This window comes from Leopardus geoffroyi, chromosome B3 (assembly GCF_018350155.1).
Source record: "Leopardus geoffroyi isolate Oge1 chromosome B3, O.geoffroyi_Oge1_pat1.0, whole genome shotgun sequence".
Taxonomy (NCBI): Eukaryota; Metazoa; Chordata; class Mammalia; order Carnivora; family Felidae; genus Leopardus; species Leopardus geoffroyi.
This window is the reverse complement of record NC_059337.1, coordinates 3,530,922-3,547,815: the sequence shown is the minus strand read 5'-3', so window position 1 is coordinate 3,547,815 and position 16,894 is coordinate 3,530,922. Positions and strand designations below refer to the sequence as shown.

At 47.6% G+C, this 16,894-nt stretch overlaps 1 protein-coding gene and 1 long non-coding RNA gene across 6 annotated transcripts in view; one reads left to right on the top strand and one right to left on the bottom strand.

The window, feature by feature from the left end:
• Window positions 1–6,942: 6,942 nt before the first annotated feature.
• LOC123582424 lies at window positions 6,943–7,949 on the bottom strand. The gene is made up of 2 exons (XR_006704374.1): window positions 7,369–7,949; window positions 6,943–7,108 (listed from the first exon to the last, which is right to left on the bottom strand). It is a non-coding gene; the product is annotated as an uncharacterized LOC123582424 (long non-coding RNA).
• SH3GL3 (SH3 domain containing GRB2 like 3, endophilin A3) overlaps window positions 7,942–16,894 on the top strand; it is a 137,159-nt gene continuing 128,206 nt past the window's right edge. For 2 of the 5 annotated variants that reach the window (XM_045448593.1, XM_045448588.1), the window contains exon 1: window positions 7,970–8,203. Coding sequence is in view for 4 of the 5 variants with exons in the window: in XM_045448588.1 (XP_045304544.1) it covers window positions 8,159–8,203 (45 nt within the window). In the remaining variant the exon portion in view is untranslated. Of the gene's footprint in view, window positions 8,204–16,894 lie in introns of all 5 variants that reach the window. The other 3 variants (XM_045448586.1, XM_045448587.1, XM_045448589.1) reach the window with 3 other exon arrangements.

Sequence of the window (16,894 nt, the reverse complement as noted above, 5' to 3'; positions counted from 1 at the left end):
GCCGTCCAGGCTCTGGCTGCAGAGCGTGTCCACACTGTTCCATGGAACAGCTCCCGTCACCTCGCCTACGCAGCGACACCTCACCGTGTCCTTGGCTCTCGGGGCCATCCACTTCCCACAACCCTTCCCTGACCACCACCCCAACTTCTTGCTGGTCTACATCCTCAGTTTCCCTCCTCAGAATCATATTTGTTCCTGACGAATAGTTATGTGTATTGAGCAGCTCCGAGAGGCTAGTGTGAAAGCAGTAATCACAGGGTTAACACGACTAATCACAGCTCTTGCCTAACAAGTGCAGCTGCAACTATTTACCCAGACCTTTTGCATTTGCCTTTTCCTTCCCCGACTCGACTCTCCTCCTTTGGGAGGAGGATTTGAGGCTTCCCCCCTCCCCCCGTGTCCTTGTCTGGCCGCCTTTAGAAGAAACACGTTCCTTGCTGCACACTCGCTATCTCAGTGATCGTCTTTTTTTTTTTTTTTTTTTTTTTTTGACACAGAGAGGGAGAGAATCCCAAGCAGGCCCCACACGGTCAGCGCAGAGCCCGGTGCGGGGCTCACAAACCGTGAGATCATGGCCTGAGCCAAAATCAAGAGTTGGACGCTTAACCGACTGAGCCACCCAGGCACCCTGGAACAGTTCTTGAGACTCATACAGTGAGACCCGTAAGAGATTTCTAATTCACGGAAGTCCCGGATGTGATCTGGACTCTCAAGGTAACCAAGCTGTAGCACATGTTTACATTTAATGCCATCCAGATGGGCTGCTGTGACCTGACTGGAGAGGTAGGAGTGTGCTTCCTAAAAGCTCTGAAATACAAGGAACTCGCAGGTATGGAACCACCGGCCACCATGCTCATGGCTCCCGAAGATGGACTCTGCCACTTCTCAGGAGCACCACAAGGTGGCAGGAGTAGTTTACAAAAGCCGCGGCTCCCATTCCCCGGCCCCAGGCGCAAACTGAACAATCCTTTATTAGAAGGGACAAATCAGTCCTCTGGGGTTAAGTGTGAACATGAAAATGGCATCTACGTAATTAACAAAGGCTAACTAGAAGAGCCGCGCGACCCAGAATTCTAACTGAATGTGCACAGAACCCAGAATAACGGAGTGATGTATTGGAGAGAACTGATATGCACTGATTCACTAGGTAATTATATTTGCTTTCATTGTTGAGAAGGTGCCCTTCACCCAGTTTCATTTTTGCAGAAATGAAAACACTTTGGGTTCCCCCCCTCCCCCACTCTACATTTAAAAATGAAAAGATTTCTTTGGCCTTTTCTTGACCGATCAGTTGGCTGTCCATTAGCTTTCTGTAAAACGATAAGTGAAGAAAATCTATACGTTTGTCCCCAGTGGTGATCTGGCAAGTTCAAGGCAAATTGCCATGTTCGACATGTGGGATTCATCATGTCTGCCGTTACCTCATCGATGGGCACATATCTTTCCCAGATGTGCGAAATAAAAGGTCTATGAAGTTACGAGGAGAGCAAAAACAGTATTCATGCTCTCAACATCCTGCTGCAGCCAGGTAGGTGGCGGTGGTGGTATACTGGGGCAAGGATGCTTCTAGGTCTGGTTAATCCCAATACGTGACCTAATGAACAAACTCCGTAGAGTGGCCCCAAGCTGCTCGGTAATCCAGGATGCCTCTCTGGAAGGGCGAACGGGTGAGCGCTTTCTTTAGGGAAAAAGAGACAGAGAGAGAAAGAGAGCAATCTGGAGATCGAGAGAGGTCATGGTTAGCCTAAGATCTGAGGATTAATGTTTATTTTTGAGAGAGAGAGAGAGAGAGACAAAGTGTGAGTGGGGGAGGGGCACAGAGGGGGGGAGACACAGAATCTGAAGCAGGATCCGGGCTCTGAGCTGATAGCACAGAGCCTGACGTGGGACTCGAACCCATGAACTGCGAGATCGTCACCTAAGCCGAAGTCGGATGCTAAACCAACTGAGTCCCCCAGGTGCCCCCTGAGGATTATTTAAAACATCAGGATCTGAAGTCAGCTCTCCAAGTTCTGCCTAGAAGTGCAGTCTGGGGCTTGCATCAGGCCATACGTTTAAAAACATAAAGTTCAAGGCAAATGGAAGATAAAAATCCACACTTCTTTGTTCCCTCCCTCCCCCCCTATTTTTACAAGACTCTCCTCTCAATGACCTTGGATCAGGGAGCAGTATGTTATCAATTTGCACTTAGAACTGTTCCAGTCTAGGGGCGCCTGGGTGGCGCAGTCGGTTAAGCGTCCGACTTCAGCCAGGTCACGATCTCGCGGCCCGTGAGTTCGAGCCCCGCGTCAGGCTCTGGGCTGATGGCTCAGAGCCTGGAGCCTGTTTCCGATTCTGTGTCTCCCTCTCTCTCTGCCCCTCCCCTGTTCATGCTCTGTCTCTCTCTGTCCCAAAAATAAATAAACGTTGAAAAAAAAATTAAAAATTAAAAAAAAAAAATTAAAAAAAAGAACTGTTCCAGTCTTTCATGCACTAATTTTATATCTGGGAATCCATTCTAAGGAACTATCCCTAAATGCAGAGAGAAATACTAATATGGAAAAAGATGTTTAGCGTGGCATTTAAATGAAAAATTTGGGGGAAAAACTTTTAAATTGAGTAGTGACAGAAAATAATAAAATTTAATGATACATCTACACAATCGGTTATTCAGCTGTCATGAAAATGATGTGCGTGAAGACTAGGCAGAATAAAAAGTTGCTCGTGTAATTAAGAGAACAAAGAAGAAAATAAGGTAGTTTGCACAGTTGTGACAGCATGTTTACATTTTGTGTCGGAAATCGACTGTAAAGGAAAAAGGTGCCAAAGTATTGAGAGTACTTATGCTTCAACAGTGATTCCGAAGGTAAATTTGCCTCCCCTTTACCTTCCCGTAGTCTCCAATTTTTCTTTAGGTGTTACCGTATGATGGAATATACATACTTACGGAAGCTTTTACTTTGGATTTAAAATAATTTCACAATGCGTCCATCTCAAAACTCTGTCCAAATGGTCTCCTACGCAGCTTTGCCTCCCTGACTTGGAACCAACACCTTGCAGCCCAGTCTTCAGTGGGTTGGTGTTCTGTTTCCCATGAAGGGAACTGGACCCCAGGCTCTGCTGGAGACTTCTCAGATGGCTGGGGTCGTTGCGGGAGCCAGTCTGAGTTGAAGGAGGAATGAGCAAGACACAGTCCGGGTGCCCTGGCTCATGGTCATCACGTTATGGCTTTGACATAACGTTTAATTATTGATGTTGACCGAGACTGTAAGTTCAAATACTTTATAGAACAATGGTAACCACTGGTTGAGTGAAACTGGGTGTATAGTTTCCAAAAACAAAGGGGAAGAAGGAGTAAAACAGATACTAGTGATAGAAGCAACTATTTGAAGGGGGGGAAAAGAAACCCAGATAACAAGCCATAAACTGACAAAACCGAGACCAAATCTATCCTTTTCATAATAAATGTGAATGCTTGAAATCTTTCTAACAAAAGGCAAATACTTATTTTGGCCCAGAAGCAAAATTAAATTTTATTGTTTATAAGAACACATGCCCAGGGGCACCTGGGTGGCTCAGTCGGTTAAGCGGGCAACTTTGGCTCAGGTCACGATCTCGCGGTTCGTGGGTTCGAGTTCCACGTCAGGCTCTGTGCTGACAGCTCAGGGCCTGGAACTTGCTTCGGATTCTGTGTCTCCCTCTCTCTCTGCCCCTCCCCTGCTCATTCTCTCTCTCTCGCTCTGTCTTCCTCAAAAATAAATAAAAGCATTAAAAAGAGAACACATTCTTGAAACAGGCTGAAAGGTCAAAGGACCCATACTTGAAAGGTGTTAAGAGAGTAGGTCTTAAATGTTCTCACCATTAAAAAAAAAAAAAAAAGATAATTATATGAGGTGATGGAAGTGTTTACTGATGTCATTGTGGTGATCATTTCATAATATATACACATACCAAATAATCACATTGTATGTCTTACGTATACACAATGTCATAGATCAATTATACCTTAATAAAGCTGTTAAAAAAGAGGACAAAAAGAGGACCAGTTAAAACAGATGAAACACATATAAACAAAAAGTAATACAAAAATTGATATATGACAAAGTACAATGGAAGCAAAAAGTCATAAATGGAAAATAGGTTACTTTCTATGGATAAAATTCCAACCCACAAGGAAGACACAACAGGTATACACATGGACAGACTACCATAGCACTGAAAACCATTCAAAGCTCAACTCCCAAACATAAGGCACAACAGACACAATCCTAATCAGAGACTGCAGACAATGGCCCTCGGTCTTCCAGAAGTGAAGAAACCACTAATCAGGACAGATCATTTGAACGGTAAGTCCAGAAGACTTGATTTATGGGCTACATACTGGGATATGTTATCCTGCTTTAGACAATCACTACGCCCCCTCCCCCTCTGCCCCTACCCAGAGCTCTCCTGCTCCCATCCACACAGGATGGTCGTTCACCACAGGACCAGATACAAAGGTTGCAAATACTGGACTCAGAAGCGGGTCTAAGCACGAGAGAGAGAAAGGTCAGTGCATCCCAGCATAGCACTCTGTGCACCAGGGAAGGTACAGGGGGCGTGGGAAGCAAGGACCACAAGAAAAGGAACAGGAGAACACCTGTGCCACAACGTGGGCCATCTATCCAGACTGCCAGAGACAGCCACGGCATCCCTCTTGTCGCTGATGCGTGACGACCACCGAATGCCCCAAGATTCTTCAGTTTGGAGCGATGCTTATCTGTGCCTCAAAGCTCTCCTACTCCCACGCAGGCAACGCCACCAAATAGCCCAAGACGTTTGTTTACGCCTCCCTAAACAGATTGAGGAGCTGTGGCCCTTGGGTCATTGGAAGGTGACATAAAGGCTAAGCCTTGAACTGGCCAGTGTGACTCTAGCTAGTATGAGTTTGAAATCTCCCCCTGAGCTAGGAGCTTCAATGGAAGGTGTGCCCTGTTATGGATAAACAGAAAAACTGAACCACAAAAACAGAATACACATTATTTCAAACCTCTATGGTACGTTTATAACATATAACATTTAACGTAATAGGCTATGTAAAAAAAAAAAACTTTAAGATATGTTATTTGACAACTGTACGAGCCTAGAATATACAATGAATAAAAGAAACCACCTAGAAAAGATTTAAAAAAATTTTTAATATTTATTTTTGAGAGAGATTTAAAAAATTCGAATATTTATGAGAGAGAGAGATTAAAAAAATTCTAATATTTATTTTTGAGAGAGAGGGAGGCACAGCGAGTGGGGAAGGGGCAGAGAGAGAGGGAGACACAGAATCCGAAGCAGGCTCCAGGCTCCGAGCCATCAGCACAGAGCCCGACGCGGGGCTCAAACCCACGAACCGCGGGACCGTGACCTGAGCAGAAGGTGAACACTTAACTGACAGAGCCACCCCGGTGCCCCCACCTAGAAAGGATTAAAAAAAAAAAAAAGTCCTGAACATTTAGACCAAAGAGGACATTAAAGATGCAATCACAAGTCTATTTAGAAAACAATCAGAACTGTACCACATGATGAAAACAAGGTATGAAGCCAAAGCCATACGCAAGGAGAAAATCTGTAGGTTTATATGTGCTGATTATCAAGACAGGAAAGAATAAAAACGAGTAAACCACATGGTCAACTGAAGAGGTGACAGGTCCCCAAAGAAAGGTTAGTGGGCATTTGTGTTATTGTTGGTTTTTAGATCGTTGTTTCGGCTGCCTAGCCCGTGAAGCTGCTTCCTATATTAGGGAGTTCCATCGTGGTGTACGTTTTGGACATCTAGAGCCGGGTATGTATATCGTCGAGACTTAGCCAATCAGATGCTGCCCCCTGGAACTCTGAGTCTCCAGTGAGCGCCTGAAACAAGCAGGGAGGAGCTTAGCCTTCATTCTGGTAGCCACAGCCAGCATTTAGTGGCCGAGCCAGCACCTCCCAACAAACGCCCCCACTGGGCGTGCTGGGGATCTGACCACCCAGATTCCTCATTCCTGCTCATTCCCCGACCCGGTCCCCTAGGCCCCTCTAAATCTCTGGGCCACCTGATATCCTTCTCCAATACATTCCTTTCCAGCTTACACTAATCAGGACCAGTTTCTGTTGTTAATAACCGTAACGTCCTGAGCAAAACAGAAGGAAACAATATATAAAAAAGGAATTAATGAGAGAACAAAAATCCATGGCAATGATGAGTCAACTCAAGAACCATTTTAAGAGACCAATAAAACTGGCAAACCCTCTCATGAGCCTAAGTTACTGAAAAATTAAGATCGCAAATACTTTTACAAAGGAAAACACGTACATGAAAGATTCTGACGTTGAAACATTATGAGAATATGATGTACAACTCTATACCTGATGAAATTAAGAGATAAATTACCAACATTAACTGGAGTAGGAAATGAATATACTATCAGCAGTGGAAGAAATGCCAAAAAAGTTGTTTTAAAAAATCACTCCCTTCCCAAACGGCCAGAGTTGGATTGGGTTAGGGTAAATTCCTTCAAATCTGTGTTATTTAAACCATTCGGGGTCACGGAGAAAAAGGGCAGATGAGCATGCTCCCAGGCAGTCCTGAAGTAGCCCAGGACAAAGGGGACCCTGACTCCAGTCCCTGCCCCCAGCTGCCTTTGCCTCAGTGGGTGGAGCCTACTGTTGAGTGGGGTTCAACCCGCTGCCTAGACAGATCACCTTGCTATATTATTCTGATCCTGCTATGTTACTTGTCTGTGGCCGTAGGCCAGTGAAGCCTACGCACTTACCTAAGTCATACTAAGTAATCCTTGGGATGGCCACCTTTATCTCCCACACTAAGTTCATTTTCTCCCGTATCAGAGAAAGGATGCTTCTGCTCACTCCTGTCCACACCCTCTAAGGGAAAGCGAGGAAACATTACCCACTAATCCTCACTGGCATGATGTCAGGGATAAGGGAGTCCAGAGCTAATGGCAAAGGACTTTTTCTGGAGAAGCGCAGGACGCCCACAGCGAACGCCAGGGCACAGCAGGTGTAAACCAGGAGGGTCCTGGGCACACCATGGCTCTTGGTCATCCCAGGTGGGGCCTGTTGAGGGTTCAGAGAAGAGGAACTCCTTTTTCTTAGGTGGAGCCTGGAGGGGGAAGATGTCTGTTTCATTCAGTGCTAAGCATGGCTAAGAGTGGGTTGCACGTCTTGGGAGCCCCCGGGGGTCCTTTGGAGGCAGGGCTCAGGTCAGATGCCGGCCTGTTGGGGGGCAGCTCAGGCGCAAGAACCTACAGGACGCTCCAGGCCGCAGACTGGGCCTCAGCTGTGCAAAATGACGCTCAGTAACCGACGACACAACTGGTAGAAATCACGGAGGGGGATGGGTCCCGCGTGCACTGCACTCACGAGGGAGGGTACGGAGCGCGCTGTTCACAGCTCCCTGGAGACAGGCGCTCTTCTGCAGTTGACAGTGGGCTTGGCGCTCCGTAGAGGCGAGCACCACATTAGCAAATTACCCAAGTGTTGCCCCCCCTGTTGGCCAGAGTCATGTGGGCGGACTGCACCCAGGGCACCGCGCGGGTTAATAAGAAACAGCCCCGCCGCCCTCCTGCCGCAGGTCCGCCGTCTGGTCGCATTTCTGTCCCCCTAAGCTGACCTGGGAGCGTCCCTACCCAAATTGCGCCTGAGGGAGGCGATGTTGCCCGCGAGCAAAAGCAGGCTTCGCACCAAGTCCCAAAAGCGCGGAGAGGTGAACCCTCTCCCCGCACCCGTGGCCGCGGTACAGCCTCCACCCCGCAAGAGGACCCGCGTGGGCCTGCCCCCCACGCACCCGGGAGCTCCGCACGCCCAGCCCCCCAGCCCCGGGCCCCGCTTCCCGGTGGCTCGGCCCCCGGGTCTCCACGCAACAATGAGGCGTGGGCGGCCCCGGCGGCCTCATTTGCATACCGCCTCGGCTCGGCCAATGGGCTGCGCAGGGGCTTTGGAACGCCGTGTTGCCATCTGCGTGCGCGCGTGTGTGCGAGTGTGACAGCGGCGGTGGCCGTGGCCCTGGCCGTGGGAGGCGGGCCCGGCGGAGCCCAGCCGCGCGGGGACCGGCCCCGGCGCCCGCTCCCTCAGCGCGTCGCGGCCGCGCTGACCGGACGAGCCCGGAGACCGCCCCCACCCCCGGCCCCGGCCCCGGCCGGGCGCAGTCGCGATGTCGGTGGCGGGGCTGAAGAAGCAGTTCCACAAAGCCAGCCAGGTAGGGAGGCACGGGGGAGGGCGGGAGCGGGGGGAACCCGGGGCTGCGGTCCCCCGAGGCTTCGGGGCTTCTGTTGGGGGCGCGGACGTGCAGTGGGGGCCGCCTGCTCCCCCCGCCGCCGCCCCCCGCGGCCCCCCGGCTGTCACTCGGAGGGCTTCCGGGGACCGGGGGCACCAGAGGTGGCGGGCCGAAGGGGCTCGCGCGCGGGAGAGGAGGCGTCCGGAGGCCTGCGCGCTGCGCTCGGCGCCGGCCCCCTCCCCCCCCCCCCGACCCGCGCTGGGCCGGGGCGCCCGGGCGCCGCCGGTCGCCTACCTGGAGGTTGGGAGTTCCCCGGGGTGCGTCCTGCAGCCTCGCGGTGGGTCCGGCGATGCTGGGCCCCGCGCGCTCCTGGAGGTGGACCCCGGCGGACCGCGCCGCGCTCCGGGGCTCCCCATGGCGGTGCCTCGCCAGCGCGCCGTCCTGGCGGCGCCCGCCCGGCTCCTGCCCCCGGAGAGCGGCGGTCTGGCGCGGAGACGCGGGCAGGCGCGTAAACAAACAGCGTGAGACGCACCTCCGCGCGCAGAGCGCGGCAGACAGCGCGGCGGGGGCGTCCGGGAAAGCTTCCCGGAGGAGGAGACGCGTGGTTTGCGAATTAAGCACGAGCAGGAATTGTGGTTGGGGGTGGGTGTGGGAGGGGAGGGGGAAGGGCGCTCTGAGCCGAGGAGACAGGGAAACAAGAAAACAAGCGGTGGGGGTTGGCGGGGAGGCACGAAATTGCTGTGTGTGCGTGCGTGCGTGTGTGTGTTGACAAGCACATTTGAATTCCAAGATTGCGGTCCCCTCCGGCCCCGAGAGAGCTCAGATCGTAGAACCTGTCCCCCACCTGCAGCCCTGGGTCTGTTGCTCTGTCCCTCCGTCCCCTCCAGGCCCCCAGTTTGGCAAGCACCAAGGTAGACACATTTCATTCACGACCCACATTTATGAGGAGATCTCATCCTGCTCCTCCCACAGATTGACAAGCAGCTGAAATTAGAGCGTTCTCTCCTTCTAGCCTCAGTCCCAGGCTGAGGGCACTGCTGTCCCCTCACACCCCTCCCATGAAGAAACTGGGCGATGCGCTAATTCTGGTCGGGGACACTGGGTGAACAGTGGTGCTGTTCAGGGGGATAAGGAGCCCTAGGGGAGGGGTCAGCTGGGTGACTGGGGAGATGGTGTATTCCTCGCTGGCCATGGGCCCTTTGAGGGGTCTGTGTGACGTTGAGATGTCACTGGCCTGGGGGCAAGTGCATGTCCTGATCTGGGGCTCAGGGCATGAAGCCAAGATTGGAACTAGACTTTTGGGGATGTAAGCCCTAAATGAACATCGAAACATGTAAGTACAAGAAAGTCAGTGCAGGATGAGCTAACTATAGACTCTAGGGAGCAGCCACATTTAGGGACAATGTTTAACAGTGGCCACTCAATAAATATTTATTGAATAAAGGAAACTTTTGGGGTGGAGGAGCACAGGAAGGAAAGAGCTGGTGGAAGGCAGGCAGGAGAAGAATGTCATGGAAACCGGCGGGGGGGGGGGGGGCATTTAAAGGCAGGAGCTTTCAACAGGTGCTGCTGTGAGCTAAGAGCTAAAGCAAGCTCTCAGCCTAGGCAGTGGGAAGGCTGGGTGCCCCTGTGGGCAGACCAGGGCCAGAGTAGTCTCTGGCTGTGCCTCTTTTCACTGCCTTCCTTAGCTCTGGCAAGGAACTGGCCTCCTTTTTTGAAGATTTTCATTTATTTGGTATGAACTTCATAGGAGGGCATCTCAGAGATGATGGAGACATAAGCCCTAGGATGATTCAAGTTGGTTTTGGGTTTTTTTTTTTTTTTTAAGTTTATTTATTTATTTTGAAAGAGAGAAAGAGGGAGGGAGGGAGGAGCAGAGAGGGAGAGAGAGCATTCCAAGCAGGCTCTGCACTGTCAGTGCAGAGCCTGATGCAGGGCTCGATCTCACCAACCATGAGATCATGACCTGAGCCGAAATCAAGAGTCGGACGCTTAAACTGACTGAGCCGCTCAGGTGTCCCTCCAGTTGGTTTCTGACCACTAGCCAGAGTGAATGGTTGAAATCTTAGCAAGTAATTGGCATTGGAGAAATGTCATGCTAGCAATGAGGTCGTTTAGTTTAACTCCCTGTAAGCAGTCCATTATTAAAATGAGAGTGGGTCTAATTTAGGCTTTTTTTTTTTTTTTTTGGCATGAGCTGAGATCTTTTGTGCATTTATCTGAAAAGAAAGGCATCACAGATTCTCTGTGTGCTTTATAAAAACCACATTTTGTGGTCAGAGTGCCCAGTAGATACATTTTTAGCTGTTCTAGAAGTCTTTCTAAGAAATCTTGCAATGGGACAGATTTCGTGGAGAAATTACACTGGGTTTAATATAAGACGGAGCACGACATTAAAACATGCCAGACATTCATCTCAGGCAGCGTCGTAACAGCAGGTTTTAATTCATGTAGAACATTCCCAGGGCAGGGGAAAGGAGTCCCAGATGATGTCAGTGGCTTGATAATTCCCAGGGATCCAGGCCTGACTCTGCTGCTGACCAGCTCTGTGACCTTGGGAACGTGACTTAACCCATCTAAACCTCCGTTTTGTCTGTACCTCGGATTAGAGGATTTGGAAGCTATGTCTCTTTTCTAAAATTGATGGTAGTTTTGCTTGCGCAGCTCTGTGACTATTCCAAAACCATGCAATTGCATGCTTCCAATGAGTGACGTGTATGGTATGTGAATTGCATCTCAATAAATACCTCCCAGTTATGAAATTCTTAATTCACATAAAGTATGTCAGAGAAAGATGATAAAGTGGATATTTTACAAGTAAGAGAAGAAGGACCGTGGTGAATGGAGATGATTTTACTCTACAACAGGCAAGGTAAAATAACATATAGCCTCCTGATGAGCTGATCCTTCCTTCTCGGTGCCTCACCTATCTCCGGGGGAGAAAAATTCCCCTTATTTCACAGAGAATTAAGAACTGTAAACCCCAGGGATGATGCATCATTTTGGCAACACATGGAGACCAACAGGGAAGAAGGAGAAATAAATGGCAAGAGTTCAAGTCGAGTTGATCACAAAATGTAGTTAATTGTTTTCTTCAGCACTTGGGACTTAGAACCCAAGTGTCCCTAGTTCAGAATTAAATACATCTTTCCTCTTGGAAGGATTTTTTAATTTGCCCTTCTACTGGTAGGGGTATAGACTGAGTTATTAGAGAAAAATACAAATTGCTTAGAGATGGTCTTATGGTTTCTTATTAAGCATGGTGCCTGATTAATAAAAATGCAACTTAGAGCCCTTGCATTAGTGTTACCGCTGATTGACTTGTATCAATTATGTTTATTTCATGGTAGTTTTCCCGACAGTGGTTATTGTTGGTGCAGGATGCTCAGGCCTCACCTGTACTTCCTCTGGCCCAGACACTGTGCGAATAGCCGTATTCTTTCTCTTTCTGGACTTCAGAAGACTTGTTCCTCATCCAAGGAAAGTCTAGAGAGCAGTTTTTTTTTTTAATGTTTATTTAATTTGGGGGGGAGGGGCAGAGAGAAAGGGAGACACAGAATCTGAAGCAGGCTCCAGACTCTGAGCTGTCAGCACAGAGCCGGATGCGGGGCTTGAACTCCGGATCATGAGATCATGACCTGAGCCCAAGTTGGACGCTTAACCAGCTGAGCCACCCAGATGCCCCCTAGAGAGCAGTTTATCTTTCCTCTTTTGCTGCTTCTCTCCTCAGATTAACCTTAGTAGTGATGACCCTGGATGGTGGTGAATTTACTTCTTCTTGCCCTTGTGTGGTGGTGCCCTTTAACCTTTGTCCTGTGACCCAGCAACAAGAGGGAATGTGTGGATGCAACACAGTGTTTTGGGGGTAACTCCCCCCTTTCTCTTTTAATGCATTAACCAGAAAAATGATGAGCGGTCATAAGGGGCCTAGACAGTTTTCGTTTGACAACTAACTGCCCATATTGGCCATTTGTGGGTAAACCCTTCAGAGAAGGATAGTCTTTGTAAATTATGAGAATCTCCAGGGAGGCAATGAATGTCTCTTGTTTCACTGTCTCGTTAGAGAGAAAGATAAAAATGCACTTTACAAAATCCATAATGATTTATTTTTTTCTCTTAGATGCATCAGAAAATATATTGAGCTAAAACATTCTTGCTCCTTTCCGCATAGACTGCTTGATAAATTCATCTATAAATTTTTGCAGTTTTTTTTTTTTTTTAAGTCAGGGTGCTAGAATAGATGTCCATGCCAAATTGATTTTGATTTTTTTAGACAAGATAATCCAAACATTTCTTACCTCTGGTGACTTTTTTCCCTCTAAAATAAACGTAATTTAGGATATTACTTGGAATTTGGTTTAAAAAGGCACTTGCAAGCAGGGATCTATTTTGGCTGTTTTTTTCAGATTAATTTTTTAGCTTTATAAACAAATTGAATGTAAATTACATTTCTCAAAGTTAAGCGTGTGTGTTTGGTGGCGGGGGGTGGATCTTGTGTATTTGGGGGAACTGTTATTGGCATATTTTATTTTTTATTTTTTTTTTAATGTTTTTATTTATTTTTGAGACAGAGAGAGAGCATGAGCAGGGGAGGGGCAGAGAGAGAGGGAGACACAGAATCTGAAGCAGGCTCCAGGCTCCGAGCTATCAGCACAGAGCCAGCTGTGAGCTTGAACTCACGAACCGTGAGATCATGACCTGAGCCGAAGCTGGGTGCTCAACCGACTGAGCCACCCAGGCGCCCCTTGGCATACTTTACCCAGGAAATAAAACTGCTGGTAAATAAACACTACTCCATTTGGCTAAATAATAGACAAATGTATCCTGGAGATTCTACATCAACAAAACATGGACAGTTGGATTTTGTTTTTCAGTAGAAACCCAGAAAAGTGTTGAGTTGGGGAAAGGGTCTGGGGGAAGCACTGGGGATGGGATTAGGGAGGTTTTATTGCAATTCTAACCATTCTACTTCTGTGAAACTTGCCTTCCCGTGCAATTCCCAGGGTCTTCCCCACGTGTTTTTATCACCGCACCAGCGGCAGTGACCTTCCCGGGCCCGGTGTTGTTCCTTCCGGCTTTCTTTCTAGTCCGTCAGATGGTAGCGCCTTGCCCCCTGGCCCTGGGTAAATCTTTCTCGACCGCTGATGCTCTCTTTGCCTGCTCAGAGCATTTGTCCCTGGCAGAAGCTGTTGTTGCTCCCCGCTGGATGATTTTCGTCTGGCCTCATCTTCCAGTCTCCACTGCTATTCTCAGCCCCCTCTGGACATGCCCGAGGGCCCCAGGGCTCTGGCTGGGGCACCTCTCCTTTTCCTCAGCCTCCACTCTGCCAACGTGTCTTATCCAGCCCCTCGGATGTATAGGCAATCTATATGCCGATCACTCTGTAAATTGCATTCTCGCCCGGATGCTCCTTCTGAATACAGACTCCTGGCAAACTCACACGTCTCACCACCTACATCACCTCCCCCTCCTTGCATATTTAAAAGGCTGTCGAGCTTAAGATATCCACACTTGAACCCTTAATTTTCTCCACCCCAACTTGTTCTGCTGGCGGTCTCTCTCTCAGTAAACCACGCCAGTGCGTGTGTGCTCAGCTGCTCAAGTAGAACAAAAGGCAAACTGAGAGTCCTCTTTGATTATTTTTTCTTTCCCCCCGTGGAAAGGAAGTTCATCAGAAAGTCCTTTCTCTTGGTTCTGTGTTCAGAATATACCCTAGTCCATTCATCTTTCTCGTATCTCTGCTGCCACTCTCCCCTCCTGGTCCTGGCCATGGCCTCCAGCCTTCCCCACTGGAGCCTCCCGCCCAGCTCCCAGACCTTTATTCCTACCGGCTGCAATCCTACCCACCGTGGTCAGGACGCTCTTTTTAAATTGTGTCCCACACCATATCATTCTGCTTCTTGCAAATCTTTAGTCCTTCAGCGGCTTCCAGTTGCATTTAGAATAAAACCCAGACTTCCTCCTCTGGCCTGTGAAGCCACACACATCACTTGGCCTCCCGCTTCCCTCTCCTGCCGACGCTCAGACGCGCTGACCTCTCCGTTCCCTTAATGCGCTGAGGTTCTTCTGATCTTGGTGCTTCTGTGGGGTAGCTGTTTCCTCAACCTGGCATGCCTTTCCTTTTGTCTTTGCAAGGCATCTCCTTGTCACTGAGATCACAGCACAGATTACCGGTCTGCCTCATCAGATGATTCTTCCCTGACCACCTGATTCAAATAGGTAATATACCTTTCCTATCACATCACCTGGGTTTGTTGTTGTTTTTTTTAAAACACGCATTACAAATATTTTAATGTTTTGACAGTTGTATTCAGTATGATTGGTTTTCATTATAATCCCGTTTATTTTTAAACTTCTTATTTTGAGATGGTTACATGTGTATAAGCAGTCATGAGAAATAATGCCCCTGTACTTTACAGGTTTGTTTCCTCCCCAGGTGACATTTTGCAAAACTATAGCACAGATTATAAGCAAGCTACTTACCCTGATACAGTCAGGCTGCAGAACAGATCTGTCACTTTGAAGATGATGGCCAAACCCACTTCCCTCCTCTCACTCCCCTTAATCCCCGGCAACCATTCATTTCTTCTCCTTACTTTAAATTTTGTCATTTTGGAGGTGAAATAAATGGAACCATGTGGTCTGTAACCTTTTGGGATTGGGTTTTATGTCAGCATAATTCTGTAATCTGGATTACATTAATTGACTTTTGAAAACTGAACCAACTCTGCATCCTTGGAATAAAATGCACCTGGTCATTGTGTATATTTCTTTTTCATACGTAGAATAAATTTAGAGGAATACAAGAATTTATTTGCTCATATTTTGTCATGGAATTTTTGGGTCTGTATTCATGAGGGATATTGGTATTTTGGTATTTTTTGGTACTGTGTCTATATATATATATATATATATATATATATTTTTTTTTTTTTTTTTTTTTTTTTTTTTTTTTTTAATTAAGTAGGCCCTATGCCCAAGGTGGGGCTTGAACCCATGACCATGAGATCAAGAGTTGCATGCTGTACTGAGCCAGCCGGGAGCCCCTGTCTGTGTAGTTTTGTATCAGGCACTGGCTTAATAAAGTTACTGAATTGGGAAGTATTCTCTCCTATTCTGTTGTCTAGAGGAGACTGTGTAGAATCGGTGTTAATGTTTTTTTAGACATTTGGTAGAATTTTCTAGTGAAACCATCTGGGATTAGAAATTTCTCGTTTGGGGGTTTTATTAGTTTGTGTTTTTCAAGGAGTTGGTCTGTTTTATTTAGGTTATCAGTTTTATGTGTGGAGAGTCAGTGTTCTCGTATTTTAATGTTTATTTTCGAGAGAGAGAGAGAGAGAGAGAGCATGAGCAGGGGAGGGGCAGAGAGAGAGGGAGACACAGAATCTGAAGCAGGTTCCAGTCTCTGAGGCATCAGCACAGAGCCTGACGCGGGGCCGGAACTCAGGAACCATGAGATCATGACCGGAGCCGAAGTCAGAGGTTTAACCGACCGAGCCACCTGGGTGCCCCTCCCGTATTATAATTTTGATGTCTGAAGGGTCCCTAGTAATACTAACATTGGTAGTATCTTCTCTCTTTTTCTACCAGAAGTTTGTCAGTTTTATTGATCCTTTCAAAGAACCAGGTCTTTGTTTTGTTTTCTCCATTGTTCGGCTGTTCTCCATTTCGTTGATTTTGACTTATTTCCTTCCTCTGCTTGCTTTGGCTTATTTTGTTATTTATTTTATTCTTCTGTGTTCTTGAGGGAAATCGGGTCATTGATTTTGAGATTTTCCCTCTTTTCTAACATGCATCGGTGCTCCATATTTCCCCCTCGGCACGGCGTTAGCTGTGTCTCACTAGCTTTGGCAATTTGTATTTTAACTTTCATGCAACTCAGCGTACTTTAATTTTACTTTTTATTTCTTTTGAGAGAGAGAGATAGAGAGCAGGTGGGGGAGGGCCAGAGAGAGACGGAGAGAGAGAGAATCCCAAGGTGATAGCACAGAGCCTGACACGGGGCTTGAACTCAACGGAACCGTGAGATCATGACCTGAGCTGAAATCAAGAGTTGGATGCTTAGCTGACTGAGCCATCCAGGCGCCCCAGTTCAGTATACTTTTTGATTTCCCTTGAGACCTTCCCTTCAATCCGTTGGTTATTTAGAATCATGCTTTTTAGTTCCTAAGTGCTTGGCATTTTCCTGTTACATTCCTGTTATTGATTCCTAGTTTGATTCCATTGTCATTAGAGAATGCACTCTGGGATTTCAACTTTTAAAAATTTGTTGAGGTTTATTTTCTGGCCCAGGATATGGTCCCCCTTAGTGTATATTCTGTGGGCACTTGAAAATGACATGTATCTGCTCTTGTTGGGTGGAGTATTCTAAATATTGATTAGATCCCCTTGGTCAATAGTGTTGAATTCTTCTATATCCTTATTGATTTTCTTTCAAGTTCTATTAATTGTTGAGAGAAGTCTCCTTGCACAGAAGTGTAGATTTGTCTTTTTCCTCTTTCACTGCCGTCGGTTTTTGCTTTGTATAATTTGCATCTCCACTATTTGATATGTACACATTTAGGGTTGCTGTGCCTGCTGGGTGGATTTACCCTTTTAAATTGATTGTCACTATAAAATGTCCCTCTCTGTCTCTGGTAATATTCTTTGCCCTGAAGTTTCTTTTATCTGATA